General features: G+C 38.9%; 1 protein-coding gene across 2 annotated transcripts in view; it reads left to right on the top strand.

Annotated features, from left to right (window-relative positions):
* The window catches only part of cfap61 (cilia and flagella associated protein 61), a 32,525-nt gene that overhangs the window by 3,907 nt on the left and 2,181 nt on the right, over positions 1–26,437 (top strand). Inside the window, exons 8-25 of one of the 2 annotated variants that reach the window (XM_066722407.1) lie at positions 768–921; positions 1,098–1,192; positions 1,529–1,621; positions 2,296–2,462; positions 3,092–3,131; positions 3,763–3,902; positions 4,263–4,389; positions 4,709–4,786; positions 5,175–5,381; positions 6,197–6,325; positions 12,672–12,799; positions 17,310–17,408; positions 18,498–18,666; positions 21,774–21,948; positions 24,873–25,165; positions 25,296–25,623; positions 25,787–25,878; positions 25,986–26,191. In XM_066722407.1, coding sequence (XP_066578504.1) covers positions 768–921; positions 1,098–1,192; positions 1,529–1,621; positions 2,296–2,462; positions 3,092–3,131; positions 3,763–3,902; positions 4,263–4,389; positions 4,709–4,786; positions 5,175–5,381; positions 6,197–6,325; positions 12,672–12,799; positions 17,310–17,408; positions 18,498–18,666; positions 21,774–21,948; positions 24,873–25,165; positions 25,296–25,623; positions 25,787–25,878; positions 25,986–26,191 — 2,720 coding nt within the window. The remainder of the gene's footprint in view (positions 1–767; positions 922–1,097; positions 1,193–1,528; positions 1,622–2,295; positions 2,463–3,091; positions 3,132–3,762; positions 3,903–4,262; positions 4,390–4,708; positions 4,787–5,174; positions 5,382–6,196; positions 6,326–12,671; positions 12,800–17,309; positions 17,409–18,497; positions 18,667–21,773; positions 21,949–24,872; positions 25,166–25,295; positions 25,624–25,786; positions 25,879–25,985; positions 26,192–26,437) is intronic. The other variant, XM_066722490.1, reaches the window with a different exon arrangement.

Genomic DNA, 26,437 nt, shown 5'->3' with positions numbered 1-26,437 from the left:
GCATACTTTCATTGAACATATGGCAGATGAAGCTCATTGTTCAGCCGCCATCAGCGCACACTGAACATATTGTTTGTAGACAACTGTACCCTCCTTTTCTTTTTTCCCCCTTCATTCTTTGTAATGATCATTATTATTATTTTGGTGTGACATTTAAGAGCAGTCAACAATAAACTGGAAGAGCTGGAACACGGCAGTGCGAATTTCCCTACAAATAATACATCAATTGAACATAAGTTATGAGTAACATTTAATAACAAACAAACAGTCCTAAAATACAAACACATCTGCACAATGGGTCTGCGTTCTACAATGTAATGCACACCTTTCCCTTCAATATCTCGTTGTCTGTTTTCCCTGCATCACTTTATTTCCCCATTTTGTTTGCGGGGTGTACGTTGTTGTATTGTTAGTGACATGTTTTTAGAGCCAACAAATTAGATCAGTCTCTGGTTGCTTTCCAAGCTGAGTCTGCAGGGCATCTGTGCGCAACTGTTAGTTCTTTAACACTGAGAAATTGTTCAGGTCATATATGTGGTCATATAACCAGTTTGTCTCATGATGATCTGGCTGTATATATACGTTCCAGAAAATGCTTTGCTAGGCAGATCTAATATTGGATGAGAAACTGGCCGTCTTAATTAAAAAAACTGAAAACTAAACATGTAAACCCAGAGTATACACATTGTGGGATATTTGGTGAAATATTAAGCATCATGAATAGGTATTTGTTGTTTTTTAGTAGTGTATTTCATGTGCTTGTGCAGAGTGAAGGCACAGCAGTGGGCTTTATGAGTCTGAGTGGAGATGTCAATGTCCATCTGCTGAACGAGTGCTTCGAGCTGGGACTGTTCCATGGACTGTGCAAACCGCATCCAGAAGATATTCTCGAACCTCCCTCTGAACCACATGGGGAGCCAGGTATCACTTATCACTGTAGACATTCAAATTCTTAATAATAATAATAAAACTAGTTGATATGTATGCTCAAAACGTCTGAGAACTTTTGAGTTTATGAGAGTGCATTTAATCAGAAAACGTTTGACAGTGACTATGGCATTTCCGCTGTGAGGTGAGATTTGGTGTTTGATTTGCAGAGACGGACACATCGAGGCACCCCAGTCACAGGCCCGAGTCAGTGCTGTCACAGCAGTCCCACACCAACAGTGAGCAAGACCCCCTCGAAGTACAGGTAGCTGACTGCGCAACAGCAGAATTGTGAACACCTTGAATGTTTAATAAGTTTGTATTCTTTGAGTCAGTGGATGAACCTTTACCAAGCACAATCATTTCAATCCTGACAATTGTATCAGAAAAAAGTTGAAAAGATGAAAAGTATAATTTTGCATAAAATATACATGAATGAACTATTTGATTGGGTATGCAGGAGTGCTGTAAACTCCATAAGAGGGATTTATAACAGTTATAAAGTTGATCATATATGTTCTTTTATTTTTCTTGTCCATATTTGACTTGAGTTGTTTTTCTCAATGTGAGTATGTACTGTTTTTTCTTGTTATATTCTCAGACTGCACGTAGTACAAAACAGGCTGATATGACAGATTCCAGTGGTAAACACGGGGGTTCGAGAAGAGAGAGTGCAATGTCTGATGTCTCAGATGTAAGAGAGTTGTCTCTTAAAAATTAAAAATAATACATTCTCTTTTCCGTCTCCATTACATTTTTTTTTGCCATCTCCTGTTTAAGTAGTGTGATAAGTAGTGTGGCAGTTGGACTTGCTTTGAATGTATTATATAATTTTCCTAATTCTGCCACACTTTCATGTATAATTTACTTCTCACGAAACACAAAACAAACAAACAAACAAACAAAAATCGGTTGCTTCAAATGATCTAATTAATACTGTAATAAAATTAAAAGCTGTAGAAAAATAGTTCATGGATATAAACCAAAAGGGAAGCCCTGCATCTCAAATTAGTGTTTTTTAAATGGACAATACTTTGCATATTCCCAGACCTCTATAGTTTTTGCATTTTTGTCATGAATTTTAATCTTGTGCTCAAAAATATTATATAAGTCCAAACATGGAGTTATACTCATGGTATGGTTTGATTAGTTGAAGAAACTTCATTTCCAAATCTAAAGTTTCTCAAGGTTTCAGAATACAGACTGCTGCTAAAATTACCTACAGTAAATACATTTTGGGAGGTGAAGATCAAGTAATTTTTCAAGATAATTGTATTTACTTTATTGAGATGAGTGACATTAAGAATGTAACCATTTTCAGAACTGCCTGCTGCTATTTCAGTCCCTCTTTTTTTATTTTATCTGTAGAGAGAACTCACCGAGCTCTGCTCCGCTGAGACTGCAGAGGGAGATATTAGCCCAGCAGCCAGGAATATAGAGAAAATCACAACGGACACCTTTGCTGCCATCTACAAAGGCACTCTGAATGCTTTCTGTGTTCAGTTGTTTGTTATAGAAGGGAAGTACGAAATTAGGTAAATACACTCACATCTTACTCAATGCCATTCTTCTGTTCTGTCTAAAACCCAAACAACAGTTTACCTCAATTCTGGCAGAAGCTTTACAAAATGATTGTAGTCCTCTGTCATTATTTTCTGTTGTTTTTAAAATGACATTAAGACTCGACACTTTCAGGTCTTGGGTTTCAGTCTAGAGACTCGCGCTACTCTCCAATAGATGCTGTTTTATTGTTTTTCTCTCAATTCAGCAACATTTGAGCACCGCGGTGCGTCGCCTGTGCTGGTTGGTGATGCTCCGCTACGATGTGGAAAGCCAGAGAGTCAGTTGGCTGCATGCTGAGGGATTTTCACTGTCCTTTACCAGACAGCTGTTTAGAAATATGGAGTCTGGTTGTACACTGCTGTGAATGAGCACGTAATGTATGAATATGACGCTCAACTTGACAGAGCGCTCAGACAGATGAAAAGCAGGAAAACAGGAAAAGCTTTCATCACGTCCAGATGGAGAAGCGCACGCATAAGAGATGCGATGCTTACGTGAGCTGACTAGCGTGCTGTTAAACCGCCAGACTGCTAATTTGACCGAACACATCTTAAAAATATAGGCTTTGATTTATTTCCTTCTTCTCTTTTCTTTTTAACAGATCTGTGGATTTTTTACCCTACATCTTTAAGCTTTATCCAGTAAGTAATCGTAGAAACCGAAACTACATGATGTATTTTTAGTGTATACCTGTAACAATCGAGTGTTTTCTTCTCCTGCACTGAGCTACTTCTATCCACAGACAGAATTAGAGTAGCGTATTTAACAGTCTGATAAGTCGGTGAAAAAGTCAAGTGAAATGGTAAACAATTTTCAAAATATTGCTCCAAATGTTTAAAACACCGTTAAAGCATTTGTGGAGATGGTTATGACATTGAACTTACGAGTTACTCAACCAGTTTAAATGTCATACAAATAATAAAAAGTGTTAAATAAGACACAATATTGCTGTTTTTTGTTTGTTTGTTTGTTTGTTTCTCTGTATTATTTGTATACTGCAGAATTTTGCAGTTTTTTTATGGAGACATTTATAGATATGACCATAGATATGTGAACTAACAGTTTTGGAACAGCAGTACACAATATGTCTCTGACAGATTCTGGCTTGGTTTTACCTTAATGAAAATAGTGTAAGTTTGGTGGAAACCATTATTAGAAACAATAGGTAGGTTGTAATCTGTAGTTTTGGGAGTTACTATTTAAGGTGTTTGGGAGTCTTAAAGCAGTTGTAATTCAGGTGAATCATGGCTGTGTCTCGCTTGTCTCTTTCAGGAGCGTGATTTCTGCATTATAACCGTGCCCAAACTCACGCCCGAGTTCCCTCTGCTTCAGAGCTTTGTTCGGGTCATTCCCCGTCATACCAGCACCTTCGGTCAGGAGCTGTATGTCTACCATCGCTCGGGCCTCTTCAAGTAATTCCCAGTTTGTGTATCGACTATCAGAATGATGTACAAGATCTACCGTCTCACAATTTTATATGTAAAAAAATGACAATGACAATCAAAATGAAATTATGGTATTTATTTGAGAATGGTTTGTCATGTATAGTAAAATCTTTTTTTTGTATCTATATTCTTTTAATTTCATTGTGATGTAGTTCAGAATATTATTACTCAACAGTGAAATTATTCTTCAATAGTGAACCTTTTTTAGGCTACTTCAGATCTAGGACTTTGTTTTATGCTTTTTTCTTCATAATACTTAAATATATGGAAATAGAAATGGAAATTGATTTGCACAGTGGAGTCTAATTTATTTTCTCCTTTACACAGATGTTTTAATGTAAGAATGGCAAAATCCAGTGACAGGATGGGAATCGAGTCCCTAGTACAGAACCTCAGGCTGCGCCAGTCAATACTGGAGGGTGTGGATCTGTTCTGCAGAGCCCGTCGAGACAGAGTCAGTGAACTGCTTCTCATGAGAGAAAACTTCAAAATGGCATTTTAGGCAAAACCTTCAGTATAAACCTTGTATTATTAATGCATTTAAGACTTGATCAATGAATAATACACAGGAGGGGCTTTTTTAACTCGGCACTTAATTGAAAATTATGAACCAGCGTAATTAGCACCCATTTTCGGCCATAATGTGATAATCCTGGGTTCAGTCAAGTTCCTATTCAAGAAGAAAAAATCTATGAAGGCCATGAAAATAGTGTGTCTGCTTACTGTGTGTAATATTCTTGCACTAACGATTGATCTATTGATCTGACCTGCAGGACGGCACTCCGCTACAGGCGTTCGTGGCAGAAGTCCTAGATCAGATTGTAGGAATACTGATCATTAAAAACGAGGAGGTAAGATTAGCTCACGACTGCAATTGAACATTGTTGTGACTTTTTTTTTTAAACCGACACAAGGATACACTGATATTTTTCATCCTCTGCATGAAAACTGGATGTGGTTTATAGTATTGTACCCCACTAAGATGGCTTGGAGCTGGATGGCAGGGGAAGCTCTGTTCCTTCTCACGTGATACTGCCGGTACTATAACTTCTAAGAGTTCGAGAGCATATGTGTATAGAGCCCATTGTGATTTCAAATTGAATTTGTGGGATTGTGTGAAAAGATAAATCCTGAATCGTGGTGCACACTGATTGGATCCACAGCTCCAAAAATACCTTTTTAATAACAGGACCTACAGTATGTTTCTTTTTAAAAAAAACAATCCTGTCTCTCTTTTAGGACATTGATTACATTCGCTCCCACTATAACATTGAGAACTTCATCTACTTCAGCCATCACCGACAGGACGAGCACGCACAACTCCTTCACTTCGCCTTGAATCCCGTTTTTCAACATTATGCCAAGCACTTCTTCAAAGAGGCCCTCAGGCTCTCATACAAGTCTTGTCTCTACTACCCTGTGTACCCACCGCAGGGGGAAGTGAAGGTAAGACGTATTGATGGCTGGAATCAACAACACAGACAAATGCAGCCAGTCTATGCAAACTCAGCCGTCTCTGACTTGCATTCTCTATAGATTAATTTGCAGTTAATCAACATGTTTATATTAATACATTAAAACAAATCCAATTGAGGTTTGTCCTAATGACATTACGAGACAGACATGGCTGGTTCTCGTCCCTAATTAAGCCAGGATAGCATTTAGCACACCCTTCTCTGGCCCCTGCCTCTCTCCACATGTGTCCAGGTGCAATATGGGATGATGTAATGAAACATTTCCTCACAGCGTAGAGGCCTCTTCCTTCGCTAATTACCTCGTGCAAACATGAGTCAGATTCGGATATAAAGCACAAATAGAATTATTGAAACCTAACAGGCAGGGGGGTGGGGGGCAACAAAATCGGCAGCAGGGGCAGGGAGGGTCTGCCAGCGCTGGGTCCACCGGTATTAGAGAGATGAATTCTAACGCAGTCCAATCGAGCTCATTCATGATTAGTGAGGGGAATATATCCTCGGGGGGGGGGATCCTTGTATTGCAAAAATCCCATAAATCCAACCACTTGTTTTTCATCCATTCCCGCAGAGATGGTAATGTAATTACTCTCATAATTATCTTCATTAGTGCCAGCCGCTGCAGACCATTCATTCCCTTGCTCTGAGTGCCTGTTTACCAGCCCCTTTCCCCCTTCATTTACAGCCCTGTTTCACCTAAATCTGTGTTTGCTGTTTTGTCGTCAGCTGTAGCGCATTACGGCGCGGATCCTCTGAGCGCCCGTTCTGCCCGTTTTCTCTCCTCCTCAGGATGCCTATGCCCATCCGCTGACATCTGCCCTTAATTGCATGGTTCCCGTGCGCCCAAGACGACAGATTGTCTATCCGCTAGAAGAGCTTGGCACCAACGCTCCTTCCAGGCGGGTCTCAGAGGATCAGGTGGGTGCAGAAGCGGCAGCAGGCAGCTGGTGTGGCGCAAGCAAGTGTGCCAAGCTCTGCAGATGGGCAAATACCACTGTCTTCAGAGCTGAGGAGATGGCTCTTAATTAAAGTTTATCAGTTGCAGAATGAAACACAACACTGCCCATTCTGTCAAAGACAACATTCATATTTAAGCTGACGAGTTCATTTTGGTGAGTAAGATCCAACGAATCTCTAAAAAGCAAATCATGACTCGAACTGAGAACTTACACATGTTTTTATTTTGTTTAGTTATGTTTAAGCGTAGTAACTATCAATAGTAAAAGTATCAGTGGACACATACATTTATTTCACACAGTCCCCCTAGGCATTGTGGGACACTTATGACTTATTGTACAGGCAGTTCATTCTAAAACTTGTCCTAAAATAATAATAATTAGATTTTATAACATACTATTTTATATTTTCCCTGTGATGAATGGCATAACATCAATATTTCAAGTACTAAATTATCCTGCAAGTGACTAACGAGTAAATAAATAATCTCTGGACATGTTAGGAAGAAATATCGCAGTGCCGTGTTTTTGTTGTTGTTACTTATTGCATCAGTTCTATCAAGGTCTTCAATGCTGTGAATGTGGAGATGGGATAAACTGGCCTGAGCACTTATGAATGGGGCTGAGGTTTTCACTGGTTATCAGTTCACCTGTAATTATTTCTGGGGGGGATCATAGCATAGCACCGAGAAATGTCAAATTGAAAATGACTGCATTCTGTGCTTTCTTATCTTTATCCAGTTACACTGCTTCTGCCCTTCATGTTGTATTTTTGTGATATTGAATACTGGTCTAATCGAGTTATGCCCGTACTGTTCATGCATCACGTTGTCACTGTCTGTCACTGTGAGGTGATATTTTATTACAGTTACCAGCAGCTGAATGTGTTTGTTACTTAATGATGCTTTAGATCAGTTTTTATTGGACTAGTTGTATTATCATGATATGATTCCTGACTGACAATCCAGTTAGGTGGATCATTATTATTAGGGAAACAAAATGGAGAATTACAATTAAAAACATTTTAAAAATCATGCACAATATTAATGTGTATTTCTCTGAGTCATCACAAAGCAGAAAAGACAGGATGAAACAAGAGCCAACATGGGGCTAAAGCTCTGCAATTTGATTGGTAAGTCTCGTGGAGAGTCAAGGGTCATGCTAAATATCAAATAAACCTGACATTCATATCGTTATCAGCATTGAGCATGTGCGATAACTGATGTGTGTAACTGAGGTACAACAGACTTTCTCCAGCAGAGGTCATTGTTTCTCAAAACACAAACTAGGTTGAAAAGTTTCCTTTTAGCTACATTAAGAAATTCAGTAAATACTAATTACCCTGCTAATCACCACCTTACTTGCAAAACATACAGTCTTTTAAAAGATTTTGATCAGTACCCAAAGACTGATAAAACCATCTAAAACTCCTTAAGTGTTATTCAAATTATTCAAACGGAAACACAAAAAGAAACATTAGATCGCTAGTGCCCAAACACGGTGCTGGAGCCCCTATCCATGAGTTTAGTCAGTCATCCTAAATTGCTAATTTTGAAAGACTGGGAACACATGGAATTTATCGATTGGTTAAGCAGATCACTTTTCAATTAAGGGAACTCTGGTCATTTTCTTTATACCAAATCTCAAAATATCTTCATTTAACACATCAATTGTTCCAGGCATTAAGACATGTGCAATTACAGGTTCCTATAAAACCTGTTGAGGACTGGGTTTGGGCAGCACTGCAATAGATAATATTATTCTTAAGAGCAGTAGTATTATTATCTGCTCAGGTTAGTTTTTTTTTTTTTTTATTGCACAATACAATACAATGGAAACCTGTTGGATATCTGTTTCTTGTATATTTGTATTATGATATTGCTGTACTTTTGTTATTCATTACAGTATATAACATTTATATATGTGGTTTGTTATATTTTTAGCAAAATAATAAAAAAAGGCTCTTAAAATCCTTAAGCCTGACAGGCAGGATAATTTAAATCTTCACATTCATTATCTATTCTTATTGAGCTCTGAGAAACCAAAAGGCATTTTTGAATGTAACTGCTATTTACCCTGGCAAATAATAGGAACAGCAGGAGGAAAAAGAGGAACACCAAATCAGTGGCATGCAATACATTGAACAGCAGGAAATTGGGGATTTCTAGTATTTCATTAAGGTTATGTTAGGTAAAGTCACTTGCTATTTTGTCACTCTTTTGCCCAAGACAGCTGGTAGTTTCTTACATATTTATTGGGTTGCTCTGGTTTTGTATTAAATTGAGGTAGGAATGCATTATTTTTAATATTCACTCGTTTAATTTCAAAATGTCAAAAGAAACCGAGTACAGCCCACATTTGTGTAACTAAGAAGCAAATAATTCACAGGAATGAGACATATTCCCCATTTGTGTTTATTATCTACCCGTTTCCATTTATTGTTACCATAATATGATACCCATACAATAAAGCCGACTGCTTCACAGGATCCATATCACACTTTTTAGATTGATTCTATTTTATGGGAGCAATTACCTTTAAGAAGATTGTGAAAAGCAGAATCAAGTTGTTTTAAGAGCGAAATGTCATGAATAACTTGTTTTTATTAGGTGCTATGATGCAATCTTCCGTTTAAACTCTGATCTGATTGTTAAATATCTCATCTTAATGGCAGGCACCAGATGGTCTTCCTTACAAGTGAATTGAGAGTGTTTACCACTTGTGTCTTGTATTTGAAAATATCACACTCATTTTACCAATCCCCAGGTAGAAGACGTCATTCCCGTGCTTGTAAATGTTACGTGACATTTGTGTTTGACTGTTTTGACTGAACTGGGAGATGGCAAAATAGATTTTCAACCCCTGTAGCAATATAATTTTGTGAAACCTAGCCCAGCCCCCTTCTTTATTTTCCATTTGTCAAGGTGGAAAGACAAGCAAAAACAAAAGATCAAAGCTGGTAAGAGAGGGAGATTATGCTAATACAGATATATATATCTATCCATCTGTCTGTGTAAGCAAATGTAAAAAAACAAAACAAAAAAACATTTTAAAATTTCTTCTGTTTTATATTTACCATTTCTCGACTACATAATAAAACATTTTATTTTTAGTGCCAGTTTCACTTAATTTATTGGCAATTTCTATACTCAAAATGCTCTGTGTGTGGCAATATGGTTATGCATGCCGTGGGTGGATTGCAGACCTCAAAAGCTAAGGGTAATCCTTGTGTTCTTGCATAGATACTCTGTTTTTTTTTTTTTGTCCACTTTTGCATTAGCAAATAAGCTTTTAATTTTTCTGCTATTCAGCTCAAGGCACTTGGAAAACTTGATTCGGTATCACAGCAACTGCCATTTTAAGACTGCTAGGCAGATAAGAACAAGACTCAGAGCTTTGTATGAGCCTTTCTGATGTACATCCAGTGCCTAACATGTACGTATTAATTGGGTTAAAGCACCTGTTCCCTTTTATGTCAATACAGTATCAGATTACAAAGTACATTGGTCATAGCAGAGCTTTGCCCATTATGTTCAATTTAATGTTATGTAACTTCCTGTGATTAGGGATAGCTGCACCTGCTCAGCAGAACCTTAGCCTTCGGTTACTGATTAGCTTTCTGTGGTGGCATTTTACATAAGTTATTAACATCTAAAGCCTACATATTAATACATCATAAAAAGTATTGAAAAGGCTGAGAAATAAACTATTGGTCTAAAAATGAGCCGAAGCCAAATGTGATACCATATCAATTAATTCCACAAATGTAAGTGTTTGTATAGGTTTGAATATCTGAATGTCTGTAGCCCTTAGATTTAAACTACCATCTTCAGGACTTCTGTGTTATAACTAAAAGATTATCCTGTGCTATCGTGATTTACTCCAAAATCTTACTTAATTTTTTATTTATTTTTTGGTTGTGTTGGAAGTTACTGAAGGGTTTTACTTTTTTAATTATATTTTTTTTATAGTAACAGCTTTTCACACTTCATTCATTGACACTGTTTTTTTTCCATTTTGCGCGGGTTCGGTTGCTAGTTCTATTAATTGAAATGCACCCTTGAATTAATTTGAAGTTCCCCAAGTCATGCTTGTGCATGCCGTTAACAATAGCATAATTAAACAGGATCCATAAAGTTGAATTGCCAGGTGGATTTTTTGTTATCTAAATCCAGGCACCAAAAGAATGTTTAAATAACAACAGATGAAGTATAATAAAAGAAAATCAATGGATTCTGTGTAGATAAAATGTAACAGATTTTGTTTAAAAGATAACACTGTTTTAAAACAATAGACTATCAGACTGCTTTGATAGCTTTCTGATTAGTTTGTTGAGTCTGCACAGCTTTCGTTTTAAATATATTTGTTGTACGAATTAAACTGATACTAAAAAAATAAAAAAATATTACTACACAAATTTGTATAAAAAGGAGAAAAATAAAATTATGAAAAAACTAATGACATAAAAGGTAAATATTTGTGTATGTTTTGTATTACCAGTCTAAGAGGGCAGTTATTCCCCATGAGTGTAGTCCTGAATCCAGAATAATTTTAATAGAAATGCAGGTACTATGTTTAGGGGAGAACAGTGCACAGTTCATGACAAAGAAAGAAAGAAAGAAAGAAAAATTATGTGTACTTAATTATATTTTTATAATGATCTTTTGTTTTTGCTGGTCTGCCCAGGTTGTGAAATAAATGACCTCCACTAATGCCCTTCCCTGTTCATTTATTTTCCTGAAAACTGTAACCCTTGAAGGTAGCAGCTCCATTCCAACCATTTTCATTTTAATCCACGATCCCTACCTATTATAATAATTGACTTGACTATCTGGAGAAAAGTTAAATTTTTGAAAGGTAAAGGGAGGCGCAGGTCACACGATATTTCAGAATCAGCCTTATCGGAGAATCCCGGTCTTTCCTGTGTGTCATTCTGAGGATATGTGCGGAGAGCTGATTAGTCTCTCGGGTGTCGTGTTCATGCCTTGTGTGCTGCCATTTCCTTGAAATAAGGTGCATTATGGAACCAATCTACCTAATTATTAACGCTCAAGGACCAATTAGGGGACTAAGCTCTTTGAGAGATTATTAGTGAAGCATGACAGCTGTTGGATCTGAGTATGTGGCTGGGGTATCAATAAGATTGGGCAGCCTATTTCTCCCTATTTCTACCATACATCCACTATCTTGCTTTTTCACAGAACATATAAGGTTTTTAAAATAAAATGTATGGCTTCCTTCATAGACTTCCTTCATAGGCTTTTCTAATAAGTTTATAACATGCATATGCTCAGAGTTATAAAAAGTAATTAAGTAAACAAAAAAGGCTTAACAATAAGAGATGGGCAAATGATTTCACACTTCTAATTATCATTATCTCCTCCACTCTTTCACACTTAAAGTTTTGAATTGCCTTCAGAGTCTATTTTCGGGGCGACAGTGCGACACAAAATAGAGTCTGAGCAGAAAGATCGACCGAGACTTGTATACAATGTTGGTAATACAGGCGTGCAAGAAATAAAGAACTGCCAGGATCAATCCCTACAGAAACAGTTCATTGTTGAGTCTGTATATTATTTATGAAAAGTGCAGATATTTCAAAAGAGTCCTTCATTCTTTTGCCTTTGATCCTCATATGAAAGACAGATTTTTTCACAGTATATTTTTGAATGCATTTGTGTTCATTTGGTTTGAGAAAGACATGCATAAACAAGGGATCAGATTGTGTGTTAAATTATAAGCAGTATGGACTGTGGGAATGATTTTACTCAGGTAACAGGTCTTAAAAAACCTTCTATATATCAATGGTTGTGACAGTCATTGAGAGACTTTAGAAAAATCTTTATCTTTATCTCCCCTAGCTCTTAAATATATACCCTACGTGCAATGTGGACCAGAAGCAAATATGAAATGCCATTTCTTCAAGGATATAAACATACTGTAACTCTTATTACTGATTACAGAACAATGTCTTGTTCATTAGAGGCATTACATTATCTGATCTGTGCTCGGTGTGGCAGGCTGCCAGGCTGCCGGTTCATGGTTCATACCATTTGAAAAAGAAGGCCTGGTTTTGACTCATTTCCCTCAGTTTTAACAATGAAATGTGTGCCGCTACTCAAGTATAGAATTTCTCAGTTTCTGGAATTTAAAATGGCCTTTGCCTGTATTTAACAGTATAATTAAAAATGACTTAGAAAATTTGAAATATTGATCTTCTGTTAACATGTAATGTCCCTGCATCGTTAAAATGATCCATCATCTGTCTTCCAAACCTCAAATTTGTCTTTTTTTCCCTCTCTTTCAAGGCACCATATGCTCTGAACCACTTAAACCGGAAACTAACACTGGAGCCAAAAGTCACCATCAATGCCCGAATTGTTTTAGTTGGATCCTCTGATACCGGGATGGCATTTCTAGAAGTGCTGGCTTTCTGGTATGTGTTCACAAATGTACATGTGTGTTTATATGTGTAAGTATTTACTTATCATTGGGGAAATATGAAACTATTAGGAGTTCATCAACATTCAGTGCTGGATCTCAAGCTCTAACAGGCACCCATGCAGAAAGACTGACCTGTGTTGTGTATTATGTACTGACTGATGTATTGTTGAATATAGTCTCTGGCTGATATCAGAGAGAATGTCCGTCACAGGATGCTGTTACAATGTGGCCGTGTGAAATCAGGTGTCCACTAGGGGCAGTGTTCACCGCCAGTCTCTCAATGATCCAGAGAGACAATCCACCAAGGGGGTGCTTGGACTTAGACTTACACTAAGGAGCAGGACAGTGCAGTGCAAGGTAATATACAATGTACTTATGCCCCCCAGGCATGTGTAGATGAGACCGCAAATATGCAAAGAAGTATCTGAAGGCGATGGATTACTTTTTGAGAAGGTCTGATGAGACCATAATGGGCATTTCCATCCTGAAAAGACAAAGGAAGGGTTGAAAGAAATATATTAAGCACAAAGATGGACTATAGTGATTTGGGGCTGTTCAAGCAGTCAAGGCCCTTTATCAGTATAGGTCATAAAAGATCATTACAATTCTGTGATGAATAGGAATATTTTAATGCAGAACTTGTTTCCTTCAGGTAGAAAAGCTATTAGTAAACTTTTCAAAGCCTCAATGAGCTTAAGCACACTGCAGAAGCTATCTCTGTGTCTGTGAAAAGGAATGAAGTGAAAGTACTGATTGACTGTCTCTCAGCAGTCTTTGATCTCCACTTGATGGGGTTTCTGCTGGAGAATTAAGGGTAAACCAAGAACTTGGCGCTGTAGGATCATAATTCAGTCAAGAAAGGATGGAAAATGGTTTAAACTGGCAAAAAATCTTCAATCAAAGTGCAGAGAAAACATGGTGTGCAAACATCTGTCCTTTCAAAACAAAACAAAATATTTAAGGAGACCATTTTGAACATGTGACCTGACTCCCAGGAGGCTAGTCTCTTCACTATTGTCCATTTTTCAGATATAATTCAGATATTTGTCTTTCGAAATATATATTCAGAGATCTCAAATGTTTAAGACTAAATTGATAAAAAAAAATTCCCATAAAGAAAGATTTTTTTGATGACTTAATAATATTCAATATCCCATTTGAAACCAATATTGATAGTTCTAAAAAATAATCATCCATTGAAACTAGATGAATTTAGGCCTTTAATCACTTGTATAGTGAAAGCAAAAATGCAAAAATGCGGTACTAGGTTTGGCAACATGGGTAGATTGTAGATGTTTTGTGTCTTTGCCTAGAGATCAACTGTGCTCCACACAATGAACCATTAAAAGCAGGTTTTTAAGCCCTAAGCTGATGACAGCATGGCAACTTGTTATTCCATTGAGCTGAAAAAATAAAAAATAACTTGTAGTGTTTGGCACGTTATCGGCGAACATCTTGCACAGCTGCCTCGTTGGCATTCACAGGCATACTGCTGACTGTTTAATTAGGCTTAGGCTGTTTACACTTGTCAGGGATCATCAGCAGAGTTCTGTGTTTGCTGTCACTAATTAGTTGACTAATGAAATAGTTAGGGCCTACTAACTGATCACAAAGCTAACACGTAATAGATGGTTTAGTGATACGTGTTGTCCTGGCCTATCTATCTTTGCCACCGGTGTGGGTTTGCAGGCACTCTCTCCAGCTGTTCCCCCTGTTATCAGCCCCGCTCCAAACGGCTGCTCTTCAGCTTTCCATGTGTTTAGTGTCAACGTGTCCCCATCACTCACAGGGACGGCGCTTTGCCTTCTTCCAAATCAGCTGGGAGCCGATCGGACAGAGACGGATGGGACTGGCCGTGCCCCGTGCCTTGTAGTTAAGTCTCGGTCACAATGGGCACTGTCATTGACTGATAACGGGAATAATCCACAGTTTGATAATTGGGTCAAGTTCAGTCTCCCAATAAGGGGCATCATTAAGCATTAGTGCCTTACCGATTGTCATGTTGTTTCCAACTGGCAGGAGATGAAAACATCCGGAGGAGGCAGGTTTGCGCTGATGTTAAAGCACTTTCATCTAATGCTTGATCCTGACACGATTTCTGACTATAGAAACTGTGACTATTGATTTAAACAAACTCCGAAACAAAGAGGACATAAAGACAAACAGCTGCAAAAGTAGAAGTGGAATAATATGCATCAACAACATGGCAATTCATGTCAGAAATAATAGGTTTGTTAAAAAAAAGTGTTCTAAAGCTAATCTAAAGCTAATCTGAAGAAAATATATTCAAATTATTTCAAAATATATTTAATTGCAGAAAAATAATTATTGACTACATTTATTGACTTTGTGAATCATCCAAAACTCAAAATAAGCTAAATGATATATATTAAAAACTTATTTGGAGCATTTATTTTCCAGTGTATATAATCATGACACTAATGGTTAATAATAAAATATAATCTCTCAGATTGCTTTTAATGCAGTCGGTCAGCTTTCTTCCCTTCTCTTACAAGTTACTTCTCTTACACGCTTCTTTTAAGCTTTAAACATGATCCCAAGTTAAGAGCCTGCAATGCCCAGAGTGAATTGCTTAAAGGAAGTGCTGTAAAGAAGGGGAAATTAGATGTGGAGGTTATTTCATGCGTGCAATATTATGACTCTTCCTCTGTATTTACCCTGCTTCTTTCACAGCCACACAAATGTCTCCAGATTGAAGCCCAGAGTGGATGGCGTATTTTAAGCACATACCAAAGACAGCATTTACATGACAAAGGAGTTTTTTTTTTACTCCTGGGTATAACCATCTGAGGAAACGCAGGAAATGTGCACAATAGGGAAAAGAAGAAGAACAGAAAATAGACAGCTGTTACTTTCTGGTAGCGAAAGGCAAAAGGGTTCTGGGTGTTCACATTTCACACGAAATTCTGGCCTGAATAAGGAGCAGGCAATTTTCAATAGTCACAGCTGACTTGCGTTCTGTGAATTTTCCTTTTCTTCTGCTCTTCACTGCGGTCATATTCAATAGTTATGCTATATGCCAGGCAGCATCTGTACATTTTACTGTTCTGTATTCTGCTGCCTCTAATCCCTGCTTCACTTTATTATCTTCTGCTCTTTTCTCCTTTTGTATCCACAGCAACCTCAAATCCCCATTGCAGCTGAATGTCATTCAGATACGAATCTGAGAATGCCTTGAATTTGTGGATTGCTCACTCAGCTAGTTTCTTTTTTTATGGGGGAGTTCTTTCCCCGGAAGATATGTTCAAAAATCCATTGTGTAAATAGAATAAAATAAAGGGAGGAATGTTATTATATTTAATTTACTGAATTGAATACTTTCATAAATAATACTTTCGTAGTAGCAAAAAATATATATAATTATTTTTGATCCAAATCCAATGGTGTTTCCGGCATATAGAAACACAAATCTAGCATCAACCATTGATATAAATAGTGTCAATAAATACAACCAGCACTGCTCAGTACATTCTTTAGTTGATTAAATGAAGAAACAGCCCAATCAGTAAAACGTATATGCATGTTCACCTTAATCCTAGTTCTTACATTTACATATGTTGAAATCCATCTTGGTCATCTATTGCTGCTGGCTGGTAACCCAATTACCTTGCAAAATAGGCATGATTCACATATGTCCAAACTTTAATCGAATGCACTGCTTAAAATAGCTCATACATATCTAAGATTTAATTGGTAGACATTTAATAAGCTAGTATGAATTGAAAACCGTTATTGAGGATATGTGGATCTAATGTAACCTTTCATCAGTAACTCAGTGCTGTGTTTGTTTTTGTGTTTGTTGTCGAGTACAAAAATTGCAGATTCTTATTAAACTTAAATGAAATTGTAATTCCAGACTTGTAAATGTAACCTCACTAAATGGTACATTTGATACATAAAACTCAACATTCATTTTAAAATATCAATTGAAACGTTATATCAGGTGCATTAAAAAGCATCCTTAATCATTAGTGAAGCCCAGTACAAGAGATGGAAAATCAAAAATGGCTTTGTCTGAGAAAGATGCCACCATAAAGTTACAGTGTATGTAAAAGTTAGCCTTACTGACCTACTCTTGAGAGGTTTGATATTTAAATAATACATTATTAATTCCAAACATTAATTCCGTTGTCCTAAAGGACGAAATTGCCACCACAGTAGATTAGATAAACAACTGTATGCACTTTTATAATATTTACAAACCGATATACTCCTAACTATAATTATATAATTATTTTTATAGAGGGAGGGGGTGTGGGGGGATATTTTAAAAGCAAATAAATTACTAGTTAATAACATGCACCATCTTTACATTTATATTGCAGTCTCTCTCCTTTTAGATAGAAATAAACATATGTGCTGCTGACACTTAAGGGGTTTTGTGTAATCCCATCCATGACTGACATTATGTATGAGTTTCTTCACATATTAAATATGTATGTCAACTTTTCATGTCCTTTTGCTCTTTTTTCTTAAAATAGCCCACACCTGAGGTTCAATAACATCACTCTGATTTCGACTCATGGATTTCCAGATGGCTGTTCAAAGGATTTGGTGAAAACAAACTTCTTGGCAACCAGGTGAGTTCCCATTTAAAAGCAAGAGAATTACAGACGGATTACAGATATTAAAGTGAAGGCATTTGTTTTATTATTACCAAATAATTTATGCCAGTAGGACATTACAACATAGCCGAAACTGTCGAGACACACACACACACACACACACACACACACACAGAATGAGACGACACCATGGGCATTGCTTTCCACTCAGAATGGAGAATATATGATGATAGAAGCGTCAGTGCCAAGAGGTTCAATTTATAAATGACATTTTTTCACTTCCAAGAATGCAATTAACAAGATGTGGTCCTAGGGGCCTGCACTCTCTCTCTCCCCTCTTTAATCTTCGGTGGAGTGTGCTCCCTGGGTCCTCTCCTGACAAAGCAGTGGAAAATTAAAAGCAGAGGCAGGCACCATACTAGGACAGATCTGCTCAGCTCTTTGCTTGCTGTCTTATGACAGGACTACAGGGTGGCATGGACGACTGCACTGAAGGTTTAGTTATTTGAAGTGCAAACAGCACCTTTTTTTCCCTTGCAGTGGATGCATAGTCTTGGAAATTCCTAAAATAGAATCATTCCCGAAATCCGTTGTGTCCATTGAAATAAACTAAACTAGAGGGATGTGGTATTATTGCAGAACAGACACAACAATCTAAGCCGATGGATTGGTCACTAGTTTGACATTTAAGAACGGATTAGGTTCACAGCATTCCCTTGGATTCTTCTCCTGCAGTCGGCTGATTAAGCTTCCTGTGAATAATTTGGGATCATTCACTTTCTCACCCCCTTATAACTGGTACATTGTATTGCATTTAATTGACTTTCTTGAGCTGCTTGTCAAGACAAGGACCGTGGGCCTTAATAGATCACATAGAAGTGGAGTTTGGTTTCCTCTGCATTGCACTGCTGGATTATCGGTTTATTTGTGGTCTATTTATTTGACATATATAAAACATGTCCCCTATCCAGCATGGCTCTGGCCCCAGCTTCATGTTCACTAAGAGCTAATCTCTCCAGGTACATCAGCGCAGTCTTGTTCAACATGCAGGTCTTGGCCATGAACGTCTGAAACCACTGACACCTGCCTGTTGTCTCCCTTTAGCCACTGCTACAGCGAGCGGGACCACGCCATGCTGTCGCTGCGCTCCTGGGTCAACGTGGTGGAGGGCAAGATGAAGGGCATAGATAGGGCAGCCAAGCACGTGTTGGTGTCTGAGGGCAGGAAAGTCCTGTATGACCACCTCGTGCTTTGCACCGGACAGCAATACCAGGTGAGGCCCACACTGGACTGAGTGCCACAGCTCCCCTAGTTGACACTGTTGTCTGAGAGCATCACGTCCAGAGATACTGACTGTCCATTGAAGGCTGAAACTAAATTGAGAATAATTGTAGTGTATTGGAAGGCAGTACTTTGACCAACTGTATTTGCCAGTGCTCTAAACGACAAAAGGTTTAACAATCAGATAAGTACTTTAATGCACATATTGGTTTTGTTAATTGTTAGTTAATGAAGAGTCAGTTATTGATAATTGGGTCCCAGCTGTAATTTTGAGGGATAGAGGGTTACTATGTAATGCAGACATTTACAATAAGATTCATTTTGCTGTTAATTGTCAGTAGATAGACTATTGGTAACATGCAATACGTGTTTTTATATATGTATATATGTTAATATAACATTGGATGCCATACTTTAAAAAGCAATCAAAGTGCTTAATCTCCGCTAATTACCTTTTTTTAAGTTTGCATGACTGTCTTTATAACCTAACAGTTAATATCACCCCTTGAAATGAAGCATGACTAATATCTCTCTGAACAGTCTTTATATTCTGTTAAAAAACAGAACATAATCAATGACCTCTTTCACATTCCCTGGAAATGGACAGAACATCCTCCTTCACTTTATATTCCAGCTCCATCGTCCACAGTTTTGATCTCTGCTGTTTCTGGCTACAACAACAAGAAAAAAACATTTTGATTCCCCTAATTCGTCTGTATTTCCTACTAATAATTTTCTTTGGAAATACAGCGAAAGCAGTGCATGCTATAAATGACAAAATGGCTTGCTTTGTTTTTTCGGTATCAGAGTGCGCGCTTTGAAGCATAATGTCAGCAATACAGTTCAAAGACAAGACAAACTCAAGAATACATTCCTTTTTAACCACAATAAAATAAAAATAGACAAACTAAAATCTATTTAAATGAAAGTGCGGGAGCAATGTTTACTCGGTTTCAGATCCCAGTAAAAAATAATTATCCAAAGGAATACATTACACAGGTAATCTACTGCAATGCCATATTTCATTAGCAAGTCATTTGAAGCAGTTAAGCGTTCTCATTTTGAAGAGTGTGACTCACATTGTTTTGTGTGGCAAAAAAACAGTCCTGCTGGAACCGATATCTGTACAATTTATAAAAAACTACGAGCAGCCATCTAAAAATAAATAAAAAATAAGTCAGAAGCACTGCCTTGATTTGATTAGCTAATTATATACTTTCTAATCCTTCTCTTTAAGTGAACGGCTGTGATGCCCTTCTCTGTAATTATTGATTGCATGATTGCTGAAAATACGGGGAAAAATCAGTTCAAGGAAACTTAATATGAACGCCACTACAGCATGTTGATTATTAGATGGCTATTAAACTGACGAACAATTTATTTCAACAAATGAAACTCTCTCTGCGGTTTCTATAGAGAGTAAGATGACCGCACTGTATGGTTACTGTCAGGAGTGACTGAACCACTAGTGTCTGGCCTTCTCCAGCATGCCCACTGCGTCCAATCACAGCTGCTGTTGCTGATAACCGGCTAAGTGATTGCCTCGGGCACAACAGTTTTGTGGGGCCAAACATAATTTTATTTTATCTTATTAAATGTACAAGAGATAGTGAGAGAGCATATCAGGTGGATTTAATCAAATCATATAAATATAACGTTCAAGATACTACTTAAACACAGACACATTTCTTTGTCCCAGAGTGTAAAGACTGGCGCGCCAAGCAATGTATGTCAACTGTCAATAAAGAGCATTAGCCACCAGCTTGAGGCTTCACAATCACAGCACTGTTGCCAATGTGCAGGTTTAAGATTTAAGATTTGTACTTCAGGTTTAATTGATTGTAAAGCATGGTTAATTACTGAAGTCCCATGGAGTTGGTTTAATTCTGTAATATATTTTGAAATGACCATAATACAAATAATAACAAGAAGAATAGAAGAACAGTGGAGGCAGTAGTAGAACAACACACATTCCTGTTTTATTTCAGTAATGTGAAGTGTTGTTTAAAATCTGTTATAAGCAGTGTAAAGATACTGATGTTATATATTTAAAAAAAATACAAAAACTTGTGGAGGAAAAAAGTCAGTCAGTTTTTAAAACCCAGTTTCAGTGACATGAACTTCTGCTGAGAAAGTCTCGTCAAGGCAGCCCTGCGTTTCACACAATGTTTTTCAACATGGAGAAACTAAGTCTCTTCCAGCTGTGGCTGTAATTTTAGTTCAGGATGACTCAAGCGCCGCACTGCCTCGGTATTTAGTTGAGATGACCTCTGTTTTAGATGACAAAACCGCTGCCGGCAGAGTAAGCAATGAGTCCTGGTGGAATCACAGCGTCCTCCTGCTATCCCCAGATTGTTTAATTAATTTGAAGTTAAAGGCTATTCGAATATGATATGATTTCTTTATTTGGTCAGAGGACACTGCGTTACTGTAGCCCGATGTGGTCCTGTGTGAGTCAGCTGGCTGAAATGGCGCACTGCCTGCCGTGAAGGATGAGTCATGGAGAAGGTCGCTTCTTCATGGCCCCAGATAGTGATATTGGCTGAACGCTCTCAGGCGTTGCTGCTATCTGCTGCCTTTCTGTGGATCGGGGGAAGGAGAACCACCTGGGGTTCGATTGAACTTCATTCAGCAGCTTAGGTTTATAGAAGAATGCATTCTGACTATGTTGCTCACTTGATAGATTTGCACTTTCCTTTCTAAATTTAATATATAGATGTATAGAGAGAGCGAGAAAGAAAGAGTATGTTGAATCACACCAGTTCACAGAGAGCAGTTCTATGGAGGAGTAATAGAAACATATTTAGATTGACCCCAATATACTTCTAGTCTAAGTAGTTGGTTTAGAGAACCTAGACCTAGACTAAATCAAATGCTGACCTACCTGTAAATCGCAAATCGGAAAATTGTGCCCAGTCAAGGTCTGTTTTATTGAGGTTACTTTCTTCTGCTTATAAAACGCATTTGAGTGGGAGAACATAAACAGTGACTCACGATGAGGTCATACTTTGATCTGGTTTTGACTCTAGTGTGGGAATGAAAATAGCGTGATTTAATCCAGCCGCTGAGAATGTTTTCCTGCTTCATGTGCTATTTTAGGTGCCTTGTCCCACTGGGGCCGACATCAGCCAACTCTGCACAAACAGAGAGCTTGCAGTCCGGCCAGACCAGAGATACACCGGACCAACACCGTCTAACCTGTTCACTGTGAACGACCAGAGAGACTGTCTGAAGCTCCACAACTGGCTTCAGCAGAACTTCCTGCATCTTGAGGGTATGTTGCAGCCTGCCATGAGCTCGGAGATTGATTTTATTTGATCTGCCTTATTAGGCATCCTTCCCCCTACTCCCACTGTATAATTAGGACTTAATTAATTTGAATGAAATCTTTCATCTGTCTAGCTCTGCTTCTTCTTTCCATTTACAGCATGATATTAATTTTTTGGGGGGAATGGTACTCTGGTGATGAAAAGGCTGATAGAATTAATTAAGTATAATTTATTTTTTTTCCTGAAGAAAAATAATAGGGGCAGCGAGCAGCGCATGATTAACCCCATTAGATTAACTAATTAGAAGATCATTTAATTATCAAGGAAGTAGCAAAATTAGGAGAGAATGCAAATTATGGTATCTATTGAGGAGTATGTTGAATCTGCTGGCTTTGTGTGGAAAACGTGACATTCCTCCCCATTAAAGGACATCATTGACACAGCGGGGGTTCGTTCATTGGTCTCAGTTTGCGTAGTTAAGACTGTTTACCCATAAAATACACTTCAGATAAAGGCTTCTTCTAAATAAAGTAATGATAACAATAATCATAATAATAATACTAAAGGGGTCTATGCATTTATCTGCCTGAACTTGGTATGAAACAACAATCAATATATCTTTGTCATTTGAAAAATACACTTTACGTAATATTCTACTTCTTCTGAAGATACCTGCCCCCCCACCCCCTTTAAAAACACATGCACTGATATTTGTGAACAGTGAGGATGATTGTTGTTGCACTGAAGTGAAACTGATCACATGACCAGCCTGTCTTCATTGAAATTCAGCCTCTGTCCACAAAAACACAGAAGGACAGTAAGTACGTTTTGTTTACTGTAAAGACACCAAGAAATAATAGGTGCACACTTCTGGGTTATGATTAATTTATGTGATCATCATTATAATGCAAATCCGAAGGTAGCTTGAAGCCGCCAGCGTGCAATTCATCAGCGCCTGGAACAGAAAGCGCCGTTAACTTCCTCTGTGTTTAATGAGAGGAACTAAGCAGCAGTGCTGGGCCGCAGCCAGCTTCAGGACCACGGACAGCACACAGTGTGGCAGTGAACTCCGTGCTCTGGAACTGGCGAAGCTCGGACTGCTGGACAGAACAAGTGAAGTGAAGGCCAGACGAATTAGTGAGAAGAAAAGTCACACTGCACTTTTAACCATGTGCATTTTATGAGGGTACAGAGGGATAATATTCATCAGTCCTCTTACTAGAAAATCAGGTTTAGTATGAAACTGAAACTGTAATTATATCAGTATGAAACATCGTGGTGGTTAATCTATTTTTGTAGTTTTTTCTGTCAGTATAGCTCTGCTTTTTTTTAGCATTTCCAAGGCCACACGGTGCAAATCATAGCCGAGCACCTCACCGCCTTCACGACGAGGAGTTACAAATCTTTACAAAATAGATCCTGCGGCGCTCAGTTGATTTTCCCTAAGAGGTGGCCAGCAGTTTTAAAAATAGCCTTTGTTGAGCAGGGAAGCAGACTCTCCTTTTATTTTCTGTATATGGTGAGAGATGCACTATCAAGAGCTCTTACTGTGATATAATAGTAGGCTGAAAAAAGCCCTGGGAAACACAGTCCCTGCTTTCCGTGTTACAGTGCCTTTATTACCGCATGCTTTCTGCTGATAACTCCCTGCTCTTCTCATGAATATCGAGATCGAGAGAGAGGGAGATAAAGGTGAATGCCAGGGAACGGAAGACGGTGCACTTAATAAGCTGAAATAGAGCAATCATGTTGCTGAATATACCTCCATCGCAGAACCTGCTTGATCGTAGTACAACTGTGTATTGAAATTCCACAGCGTGGCTTATTTAATTTGGGTTTCTTGCACATAATAGTTAAAAAAAAAAAAAAAAAGATTGCGTTTTTTAATTAAAATTAAAAGCCACATATGGTAGATGTGTAGCTCCAGAACTGGAGAAGGTTGATTGTGGAATTTATTAATTGCGATACAGAACACCGCAAAATTAATCTGCTTCATTCGCAACAATATTACAAAGTAATTAGGCCTAATGCAGCAAATCATTTCAATTTAGTGTAGTTCAAAAGTTCATTTGATTAGAACACAGAATGCACAGAATACCGATCCACCTGTTTTCCTTGGAGCCCGTGGCATCACAGCTTGTAAACCTAAACACAGACGATATTGTGATTTTGTTTTCCAACGTGTGCCGAGTAACAACCCACAAATCTGTCACTCTGCACATCTAAGTGTTGGTTAACATTTGTATATACTCGTAACAGGAAGGTTTCTATTCTCCTGTTATTATGCTGCTGATTGCATAAATGAGTCGAGTGGATGGATTTCCTGCCAAAAGAGAGGCGTGTCAGTCTATTATTTTGATGCAGTGCTGGAATGAGAGAGACCCTGTGAACAAGCTGCGAAAGAGATGATCCATCCGGGAGACTTGTTTTAAATTGTTTTCATTTCCTTCTCCCTGCTGTTGAGGCTGCCCTTGTGGCACGCAGCGCACATCGCTAATTTGACCGCTGATCCGTGCCACTTCAGCCTGAACTCTTCTGCACTCAAGTTCTTTTGATATTCTTTTTCTTTTAAGGCGGTGGTAGGATCTTACAAAAAAGAAAACAGCACTTCCTGCAACATCAAAGCCCAGTTCACAAAAGCAGCAATTGATTTTTTTTTTTTTGTTCCTTTCCCCAGTACATCATCAAGGCTGTGTTTTCCAGTGTTGTTCAGATGAAAATTGAAAACTATTTCACTTCAAATCCTCCCAAATAGCTCTACAATGATTAGACAAGATCATGGAGTACAGTTTCCTCCGCAAATTATCTTAGTTCCCTGTTGCTAGGTGACCCTCATGTGGAAGGGCATTATTTAATTTCCCAGCGCTTTTAATAATATTCTCATCCCCCTATTCATTTTCTTAATATATATCCTTCTCTTCTTCTGCAGGCAATGCAGTGGTGTACGGCAATACAATTGATGTCTTCACCACTACAGAAACAATGCTGTCCCTGGGAGTAAGTGGCTCTCGTATCCACTTGGTACAGCCACCGTTGGACACGGCCGTTACTTGTTTCAACAATCCAGCGGTGGAGAGAGCTGTGGATGGAGCCCTGAGAGACGCTGGGGTGACCGTCCATCACAACGGCTTGCTCGCCCAGTGGAATGATGGGAAAGACTCGGAGCCCATCACATCAGTTTCCTTCACCACGGACACAACGCCCGTTAAACTCCAGTGCTCCGTAAGCAACAACGTGCTTCAGCATCTTCATTAAAAATAACGGAGGCTGTTACATTCTTTAAAATAACCAAGCCTCAAAAACCCATATTCACGCGTCGTGTTTAATTCATCCTTTCTTTCACTTTTCTCAGGTTTTTATTAGTTTTTATAAGAAAGGGGTTGATTCGGATGCCTTTAAGGCCGTTAATGACGCCTGTCTGGTGTACGACGGCAAACTTGTCATTGACACTGCCTTCCACACCAACGACCCTGTGGTCCGCGCCGCGGGGCCCCTCACCAAGTTCGCCCGCCGCTACCACGCCGACGAGTGGAGCCACCAGGTCTTCAGCTCCAGAGAGGTGGGAGTCCAGCTGGCCGAGGCGCTGCTGCCCTTCTTCGACCCCACGCTGGAGACGGCGGCAGATCTTCCTGTGGAGCTTGACCGACTCGTCCCCAAGTACACGGGGGCGAAGACCCGAGGTGTGTCAGCAGATCATACAGTCTGAGAGCGATGCCTATCCGACGCGCGGGCCTGTGAACACCACACAACCGCCGGGACACACCTTACAGGCTTTCCAAGCTCAAAATGAGTTGTTATTATGTGAGTGGACTGATGTGTGTGTTCGTTTGTTCTTGATTTAAGGTGCCAAACTTCCCGGCGGATATTACTACCTCCACGCTGCGAAGCCCGGCCCGGACACACCGCTGCAGGCTCAGATGTCTCACGCTAAATATGTACGTGGCCTCTGTGGAACTGAATGGCCTACCCTGAAGCACAGGAACCTGGCAGTCGCTCACGGATCCTCCTGACTGATTGTGGGAACGCTCTGATGTCGTTGCAGGGCAGAGAAATCGTCACGGGAAGCGCCAGCACGGGCGATTACTTCAGACTCCACCTGAACCAGCACGGCGAGGTGCAGACCATCACCTGCCTCTCACGGACGCCTTTCCCGGCTTCAAATTACCTGTGTCTGTACGGGGAGAGCGAGCAGCTGCTCAACCGCCTCTGTGAGCGCTGTGACGAGGGGCTCGTGTCTGACCTCTACAGGTAACGGGTCGGGCTTGTTTCAAAGTACGGGTCGGGGGAGGACGGCCCCAGTCGCGCACCTGTCTCTGTCATGAAACACACACAGACATAAAGCTTAAAAGGCGACAATAATTTCACTGCATGTTATTTTATTTGCAATGCTCTGTCTCTCAATCAGCAATTAATTCGGCTGTGTTATTTTGGAGTGGTGGCACAGACACAGTTCCTCACAGAGAAGGGCACGGCCGGCAACACTTAAAACCTGTG

The sequence above is a fragment of the Amia ocellicauda genome, chromosome 1, assembly GCF_036373705.1.
Source record: "Amia ocellicauda isolate fAmiCal2 chromosome 1, fAmiCal2.hap1, whole genome shotgun sequence".
Taxonomy (NCBI): Eukaryota; Metazoa; Chordata; class Actinopteri; order Amiiformes; family Amiidae; genus Amia; species Amia ocellicauda.
The sequence above is the reverse complement of the archived record's forward strand: the minus strand, read 5'-3'. Positions and strand labels throughout refer to the sequence as shown.